Raw genomic sequence first — 8,764 nt, 5'->3', positions numbered from 1 at the left:
AAGTCCTTTTTCTCCCGAATCCGCAGGGTCATATTTTCATCCCGAATCCTTCTCCAGAATCACGTTGGGGTCACCAGTTGTTGTCATTATAGCGCAAAGGTTCTATTGTCATTACACTGCAAGGGTTCCATATTGCCTGGGTTTTGTACCTGCTTGATTTCTCCTGTAGGCAGCTCCTCCAGGCACTGACTCTTCCTTGTCCTCGCAGCAGCCAACTGACTGCAGTTCCCTCAGCCAACCAATCCACCCTTTTATAACACTCTCCTTATTGGCTACAGGTGTGGCCTCTTAAAGTCAGGCCTGCTCCTAATCTCTAATGATTGGCTCAGCTGCAACTCATTAGGGGGTAAGATTACTTTCTATATTACCTTTATTTACTGATACTCTATCCCTACATGAACCCATCAATTCAATGCACAGAGCAGCAGCTCCCGTTTAAAATCTCACAGATTGCTCCCAGCTTCCCCAACCTTCCAATCCGAAACCAATAAAGACGTTACCGTGAAATCCTTCCAGGTCACACACAAATTGTAGTTTCCTGTTTGACAGCTGAGGACAACTTATTTGCCACTGTTACTACGTAAACACAATATTGCTTTTCAGAGAAAATCAGAGCAGGGGAGCAAGTGAAGCTGGGAGGAAAGGAAAACAGTAATTATCAAAACAGCGGCAATGTTTCCCAAAATGAATCTAAAATCGTCCACCTCTTCTATTCAATAATTTTTCAGAGACAGTTGCAAAGTCCCTATCTTAGTGAGGGTTGACTAACTGAAATCATGATGCAGAGATAACTCCCTCCGGGAGCCATTTCTGTTTGATGGGCAATCAAGGACCAATCATGACTCAGAACGATATCAGCCCATTGGGAGATGCTCCGCCCAAGGGGGAGGAGCTCAGCATCCCCACCTGGATATCATCTGGGCTTTGGGACAGAGCAGGCAGCCCTTACCCACTGGTTTCCAGAGGACAAAAGCTGCCAGATCTTTTCTATGGGATCACCACTTCAACAAGACCATTTCATCTGGACTGCTACTACCACGCTAACTAGCAGGGTGTCAGGTTGTATTCTGACTCTGTCAGTGCTTTGATTTTGCATTATTGGATGTGTTTTGGGTTTTTTTCCCTTTTCCTAATAAATTGCATCTCTGCCTTGGAGTGTCACACTGGTTTTGCTTTCAAACCAGAACATAATTTTGGCGCCAAGCGTGGGCAGCAAGGTTTTTGCTCAAGGACCTGATTCTGCTTGGTGGGTAATGCAGAAGGACGGGGAAACCCCTTATGCACCACAAGGAGACCGAAATTTAAGTTAGGATTGTGTGTAAAGTCTCATTCTCTATTTTATCTATATCTATATCTATATATATTTTCATCTCTATATCTTTTCTATACATTATTATGTATATTATACATTTCTATATCTTTTTCTTTTGTATTTCATGTATTTTGGGAATTTTTTCCCTTTTCCAAATCAATAGTATTTTTGACTTGGAGTCACTCAGTGGTTTTGCATTCAAACTAGTACATAATTTTGGCACCCAAATTGGAGCAGGAAGGTTTTTGCTCAAGGACCTGGTTACACTGGGTGGATAATGCAGAAGGATGGGGAAACCCCTTGTGTACCACAAGAACTAATTTTAAGTGAGAACTGAGTGTAAAGTTTCATTATGTATTTTAGATTTATCTATATCTCTGTACATATGTGTATCTTTCAGATACATATGTACATTATGTATTAATATGTACATTATACATTTATATACCCTTTTTTCTTGTATTTCATGTATTTTGGGTTTGTTCCCTTTTCCTAATAAATAGTATTTTTGACTTGGAGTCTCTCACAGCTTTTACTTCCAAACCAGAACAACAGGCCACTGGCGATGGTTGCTTGGCTTGATTGGCCAATTGGATCCACATGTGTGTTGGGACTGTCTGGCAAGGGCCGTGGGTTGTTCTTAGTAGTAAAGGATGGTACAACAAAGGGATTGATCAGCCTGCTGCAATCATGGAGTCAATGCTCATTATTCCCTGCTGGGCACCGCTGCTACAACAGGGACTGATGATTTTTCTTTCAGCACTGGACAGTCCTTTTTCCAATGCTCCCATTTCTTACAGGATGCACTCTGAGCCTTCTCCACAGGGGAAGCTTTCTTGGGTGACTTTTCCTGAGTTGCCTTCTTGCTAGGCTGGGAATAACTCTTTCAGCTGGGCCCTGTCTCAAAACACCTTCCAGGCAACCTCCAGCAGTTTATCCATGTCTTCAACTCCCTTTGTCTTTCTTCTTATATCATTTGAAGCCTGACCCACACAAAACAAAACCAGATGTGCTTTGCCATCAACTGACTCAGGATCCACATCTGTATATTTGATGGCAGTTTCTCTTCACCTGTTTAAAAAATCAGTGTGCGATTCACCATCATTTTGCCTCACTTGGTGAAGCTTTGACCAATTTATAGCTTTAGAGACCCCATGTTTTAACCCACATTCCACAAGGCTTTGATATCATTTTAATTTTGCCATCTGCTCGGGTGTGTTTCCCTCCCACCCAGGGTTTTCAAAGAGAAATATCTCAGTGACAGCACCTTGAAGCAGCTCCCTGGCTGTGCTCCCCTCAAGGAACATTGGGATGGATTTATTGACCACTCGTCTCTCAATGGGGTCAGTGATGTGTCTGACACAGAGCACAGATCAGCCCAGTCTAGTCTTTATAGATGGTATTAATTAATAATTAATAGGCTGTACGGTGCACACAGGAACTGACAGATTATATTGCACCAACCAGCAGCTACAAGTAATCATCAATAATCAGTATCAGTATCAAATGTCACCATTAGGTTGGATGTGTATGTCACACACATGTAATCAGGGTCCAAGAAGATAAAGTTTTTTATTCTGCATGTTCTCCAGTTTATATACTCTTAACAAAGCTTGATATTAATTGGTGCAAAGCAATTAGTGTCAATATAAGTGGCAAAAGTTTTACAGAAATTTATTAAGGCACGTATACACATGTACTTAGGCACATAGTGTAGCTAACAAAAATTTTCATCTATCTTTTCCAATCCGTTTCCATGCTGACGGCCTTGTCATCTCCCTTGCTATGGATACATTTAGTAACCATCAATTGTTACTTCTTCTCTTAACTCAGCTTTGCTTGCAGGCCAGCTGTCAAAGCCCCTCCATAATCAAATTGCTGGTGATTCATAACAATGCGGAAAAGCCAATACAGAATGCAGAAGCCAGTTAGTGTCATTTATAACCCATCTCTGCTGCAGGCACAGTGAAAAGCTGGAAGATCTTGATGGGACTCATTCACCCCTGTCCCTGAGTGTCCCCAGAATGTCCCTGAGTGTCCCCAGTGACATTACCCTGGGAATTCCCATCAGGATTTGGGTCAATTTCAGTGGAAATTCCCAGAAAATTCCCTATATTTGTTTCAAATCCTACATGGCAAGGCAGAAAAAAGGACAGCCATGTCCCTGATGATGTCACTGCCCTGATGATGTCACATTGGGGACATCACTGTCCCTGCAGCAGATTTGGGATGTCCTCAGCAGCTCTTTGGCACAGCTCAGCTACCGCGCGGGCGATGGAGCCATTGGTGTCACCACACCTGAAGATGGTGTGGATGTCCCCAAGTGCCCCCACCAAGTGGTCCCTGGCCAGGAGGCGGCTGGCCACCCACAGCCACTCAGCCCTGGTCACCTTGGCTGCCAAAGCAGTGCGGAAATGGCGGCACGGGAGAACACTGTTATGCTTGATGGCCTCGCTGGTCAGCTGGGTCCAGCTGTCCTCCAACGTGGACACCGACCTGTGCCACTCGCTGGCCACCATTGTCACCTGGTCCCTTCTCACCCCAGGTGGTCAACGCGGTGTTCTCGTAGGCGGCCGGGGCCGGGCACAGAGAGGTGGGAGCGTCAGCAAGATCGGAGTTGTGACAGATGGAGTCATCAGTGTTGTGCTTCAGCAGGGCCACGTTCAGCTGGCGAAGAGACAGGGGAGGTGTCAGGGACGTGGTGGCACTTGTGGCCTCCTGGAGTGGCCCCTGTGTCCTCCCGGGTTCCCCTTTGTCCCCTCTGTCCCTTTGTCGGCGTCTTGTCCCCTCTGCCACTCCCTGCGCCCACTGCTGTCCCCTATGCCACCCCTCACTGTCCCGTCTGCCGCTCCCCACCAGCCACCGTGTCCCCTCCTCTGCACTGTCCCCCCCATCCCCCACTGCCCCCTCCCCCCCATTTCCCCTCCACTCCTCTGTCACCTCCCCCTTCCCGCCACTCCCTCCTGTCCCCTTTGAGATCCCCTGTCCCCTCCTGCCACCCCCCGTGTCCCCTCCATCCCCTATTGCCCCTTCCCCTGCCCCGTGTCCCCCTCTCTACCCCCACAAACCCCTCATCGCACCTCTTGGGGCTCCGTGCTCACTGGGGACATCTCAGGGATGCTCTGAGGATGCTCCGGGGGTCGAAGGAGCCTTGGGATGCCTTCAGTGGCTCTTCGGCACTGCTCGGCCACCTCACTGACACTGGGGCTGGCACGACCACCATTGGACAAGAACTTGGTGATGTTGTCAATTGCCCCCACCAGGTGACCCTTGGCCAGGTGGGCATTGGCCTCCCACAGCCACTCGGCTTTGCCCACCTTGGCCACCAAGTCCTCAGGGACATTGGGGGGCTCGTCGTTCATGCTCTCCAGGGCATCCGCAATGTCCCCAACCCTGCGCTTCAGCTCGCGGGGCAACGCGGTGGCTTCCTTAGATACGGTCACCAAGCGCTCCAGCAGCTCCAGGGCCGCCTCCACCCGCTGTCTCATCATGGTGGCCCTTGTTGCCTCTCTGGCAGCCACCCTGGCCTCTCTCTTCACCCGGGTTTTCCGCCTGGCCCTCTCATCCTTGCCCAGCGCCACCATGCGTTCCCGAGCTGCCCCATAACGGGCAGCCCGTGCCTGCTGCTCCCTGGCCCGGGCGGTGGCCTCCTCAGTGGCCGCCTCAGCGGCCAATTCCCTGCAGATGCTGAGGAGCTCGGGGGCTGCCCTGGCCACCTCGGCGCTGTTCTCCAATTGCCCATTCAGCGACCCCAGCCAGTGCCAGGCCTCCGCTACCACATGGCGCCAGTTGGTCCATGGGGTGTGCTGGTAGGCAGCCAGAGCCATGCTCAGGGAGGCGGGAGGGGCTTTATCGTTGGAGGTGACATTGCGGCGCCACCATGGGTCTTGAATGGACTTCATGGTGGCCCCCAGCTTCATGCAGAAGTCCACCAGCTTCGAGTACAGGTACTCTAGGGACTTGAGCCGCTTTGTGTCCCGCCTGGGCAGGATGTCCGCCTGCTTGCCCAGGATGGCCACCATGGTGACCTGCGGCAGCAGCAGGGCCGGGGACAGCTGGGGAGGGGACAGGGGAGGTGTCAGGAACCTGGTGGCACTTACGGCTCCCTGTGGTGACCCCTGCCACTGAGGGATCCCCTTTGTCCCCTCGATCCCTTTGTCAGCCTCTTGTTCCCTCTGCCACCCCCTGCCCCTCCCCTCGTAACCTTTCCCAGCCCCTGCCCTCCTGCTGTCCACTCTGCCACCCCCCTGCTCCCACTGCTGTCCCCTCTGCCACCACCACCACCCCAGTGTCCCCTCCCTGCCGTGTCCCCCCCATTCCCCACTGCACCCTCCTCCCTCATGTCCCTTCCCCTCTCTATCACCTCCCCCCTTCCAGCCACTCCCTCCTGTCCCCCATGCAACCTCCTGTCCCCTCCTGCCACCCCCGTGTTTCCTCCATCCCCAGTAATGGCCTCCTCCCCCTCAGTGTCCCCTCTGTCCCCCTGTCCCCACCCCCACCCATCGCACCTCTTGGGGCTCCCCGCTCACTGGGGACACCTGGGGGTTGCTCTGGGAACGCTCCGGCGATCGGAGGGGCCTTGGGATGTCCTCAACGGCTCTTAGGCACCAGTCAGCCTCATCATAGGCAAGGGAGCTGTCGGGACAAATGGTGAAAGAGAACTCAATGATGTTGTCAACCGCTCTCTCCAGGAAATCCTTGACTAGGTGGCCACTAGCCCCCCACAGCTGCTCGGCCACGGCCACCTTGGCCACCAAGACATTGCGCACTTTGCGGGATGACTTATTTTTACCCCCAAAAGTGGTCTTGGTGTCCCTGAGCAGGCGCTGCAGCTCGTGGGGGAACACGGTGGCTTCATCACACGCGGCCACCAAGCGCTCCAGCAGCCCCAGGGCCGCCTCCACCCGCTGTCTCTCCATGGTGGCCCTTGTTGCCTCGCTGGCAGCCACCTCAGTGGCCATCTCCCTGCAGGCTTTGCAGAGCTTGGTGGCCTTCCTGGCCAGCTGGACCCACCTGTACAGAAGTCGAGACATGAACAGTTCCTCCAGTTCCATTGTCATACGCCTGTGCCAGGTCCATGGGTTGCTCTTGTAGATGCTCAGGAAGGCGACAAGGTTATCACCATCGAAGGCGGCAGTGCGGTGCCCCCAGGTGGCATCAATGTATGCCAGGTGCTTCTGAAGCTCACTGGTGGAGCTCGACTTCCACTCTCTCTCTAATCTGCGCAACAGCGTCTCCTTCTCTAGGTAGAACAGGGTGTCCAGCCCCGTGATGGACGGCATGGTGACCCGTGGCTGCAGCAGGGCCTGGAACCGCTGGGCAGGGGACAGGGGAGGCGTCACGGACCTGGTGGCACTTGCGGCCTCCTACGGTAGCCCCTGTGCCCTCCCAGGGTCCCCTTTGTCCTCTCCCTGGAGGGCTCTGCTGTCCCCTCTGTCCCTCTGTCACCCCCTCGTCCCCTCTTGGTCCCCCCTTTGCCACCCCCACCGTTCCCCACTGTCCCCTTTCACCATCCCCTGTTGTACCCCCCTTCCACCCCTCTGTCACCTCCCCCCTTCCTGCCACTCCCGCCTGTCCCCTTTGCGCCCCCCTGTCCCCTCCCGCCACCGCCCGTGTCCTCCCCATGCCCCACTGTTCCTTCTGCCCCATCGCCCCCGCTACCGGCCGGGTCCCCGCCCCACCCCGTCCCCGCTATCCCCTCCGTGTCACCTCTCCCCTTTCCTGTCGCACCTCTTGGAGCTCCATCGTCACTGGGGACACCTTGGGGACACTCGGGTGGCGAACGAGTCCCGGGACAGGCGCCGGTCCAGGCACAGAACCGGCCCCGCTGGCGGTGGCTGTGGTAATGGCGGATCAATCGCGCGGGGAGCGCCAAGAGGGCGGGGCGGGGCCAGGCGAGGTCACGGCCCGCCCTTTCCGGTACCGCTCCAATGCATGGGTGGCTGCTTCAGCTCGATCCCAGGGGGTTTAGGCTCCATCCCCAGGGGATTTAGGCTCCATCTCGCCATTTCCAGACGGACTCCGCCGTTACCGGCCGCATTTAGGAGCCCACAGAGTTGCCGTCACTCAAATTGGCGTCCTGATTCTCTCGCGAGACCTGTGGCGAGAAGCGCCAAAAGCCGCGCGGACCAATCAGAAGCTGTGCCTGGCAGTAGTCAGAAGTCCCCCCCAGGCGGCGGCCCGGGGCGGCCGCTGTCGTCAGAGCCGCGCTGCATTGTGGGCATTGTGGTCCCGGTGGGGCCCAGCGGAGGCGGAGCGGGGCTGAGGCCGCGGGGGCCGGGCGGGAATTTGGGGGCGCCGAGGGAGCCCCGGACCCCCCCCCCCCGGCAGCGCGGGATGGGCGACAGCGACCGCGGTCAGCACCGGGAGCGGGGGGGGGGGGGGGCGGTGAGGAGGGGGTTGGGAGGATTATGAGGGGAATGGGGAGGGCTGAGGAGATGTGAGGGGATCTGGGGGGTCCTGAGGGAGTTTGGTGGGGTTGTGAGGGGAAGTGAGGGGATTTGGGGGGTCCTGAGGGGATTTGAGCAGGGTCCGCAGGGAGAATCCGGGGTCGTGAGGGCATTTGGGGGTTTCTGAGAGGGACTGGGGGGTTCCTGAGGGGATGTGAGAGGTTCTGAGGGGATTTGGGGGGTCTTGAGGGGGTTTGTGGGGTCCTGAGGGAGATTTGGGGGTCCTGAGGGGATTTGGGGCGATATGAGGGGGGATTGTGAGCTCCTGAGGGAAAACCGGGGGTCCTGAGGGGATCTGGGGGATTCTGAGGCGGACTGGGGGGTCCTGAGGGAGAATTTGGGTTCCTGAGGAGAAACTGGGAGTCCTGAGGGGATCTGGGGGGTCCTGAGGGGATCTGGAGGTCCTGAGTGGATGTGAGGGGTCGTGAGGGGATTTGGGAGGCATCTGAGGGGATTTGGGGGGTTTTGGAGGGTTCTGTGGGGAAATGGGGGGTCTTGAGTGGCTGTGAGGGGTCATGGGGAGATGTGGGGGATCCTGAGGGGTTTTGGGGGTCACTGAGGGAGAACCGGGGTTCCCGAAGGAGTTTAGGGGGGTTGTGTGGGGGTTTGGGGGTGCTGAGGGGATATGAGGGGATTTGGGGGGTCCTGAGGGAGAACTGGGGTTCCCGAGGGGCTTTGGAGTGGATTTGGGGGCCTTCTGAGGGAGAATTGAGGGCCCTGGAGGGGTTTGTGGAGATTTTGGGGGGTCGCTATGGAGAATTGGGGTTGTGAAAGGATTTGAGGGGGGTTTTGGGTGGTCCTGAGGGGATCTGGAGGGGGCCCTGCAGGAATCTGGGGGGGGATTTTAAGGGGTCCTGAGGAGATTTTGGGGGGTCCCGACTGGGTTTTGGGCATCCCGAGTAAATCTGGGCGGTCCTACAGTGATTTGAGCCTCCCTGACTGGATTTGGTTCAATTTTGTGGGGATTTGGGGTCATTATATGGTCCCTGACTGGAGTTTCGAT

At 55.3% G+C, this 8,764-nt stretch overlaps 1 protein-coding gene across 3 annotated transcripts; it reads right to left on the bottom strand.

Moving 5' to 3' along the window:
• Window positions 1–2,865: 2,865 nt before the first annotated feature.
• On the bottom strand, window positions 2,866–7,436 carry LOC134432906 (uncharacterized). 3 transcript variants are annotated; one of them, XM_063181779.1, is made up of 5 exons: window positions 7,022–7,436; window positions 6,326–6,618; window positions 5,821–5,947; window positions 4,393–5,367; window positions 2,866–3,979 (listed from the first exon to the last, which is right to left on the bottom strand). In XM_063181779.1, exons 1-5 carry the CDS (start codon window positions 7,055–7,057, stop codon window positions 3,749–3,751), a joined length of 1,662 nt encoding a protein of 553 aa, XP_063037849.1. In that variant the 5' UTR covers window positions 7,058–7,436; the 3' UTR covers window positions 2,866–3,748. The 3 variants fall into 3 exon arrangements, with proteins under 3 accessions (XP_063037849.1, XP_063037848.1, XP_063037850.1); XM_063181778.1 differs by having other exon boundaries at window positions 6,326–6,627; window positions 7,022–7,435; XM_063181780.1 differs by having other exon boundaries at window positions 6,326–6,627; window positions 7,043–7,435.
• Between the last annotated feature and the right edge of the window lie 1,328 nt (window positions 7,437–8,764).

Source organism: Melospiza melodia (genome assembly GCF_035770615.1).
Source record: "Melospiza melodia melodia isolate bMelMel2 chromosome 7 unlocalized genomic scaffold, bMelMel2.pri SUPER_7_unloc_1, whole genome shotgun sequence".
Classification (NCBI taxonomy): Eukaryota; Metazoa; Chordata; class Aves; order Passeriformes; family Passerellidae; genus Melospiza; species Melospiza melodia.
Note: the sequence above shows the minus strand (reverse complement) of the source record. Positions and strands in the feature narration are given on the sequence as shown.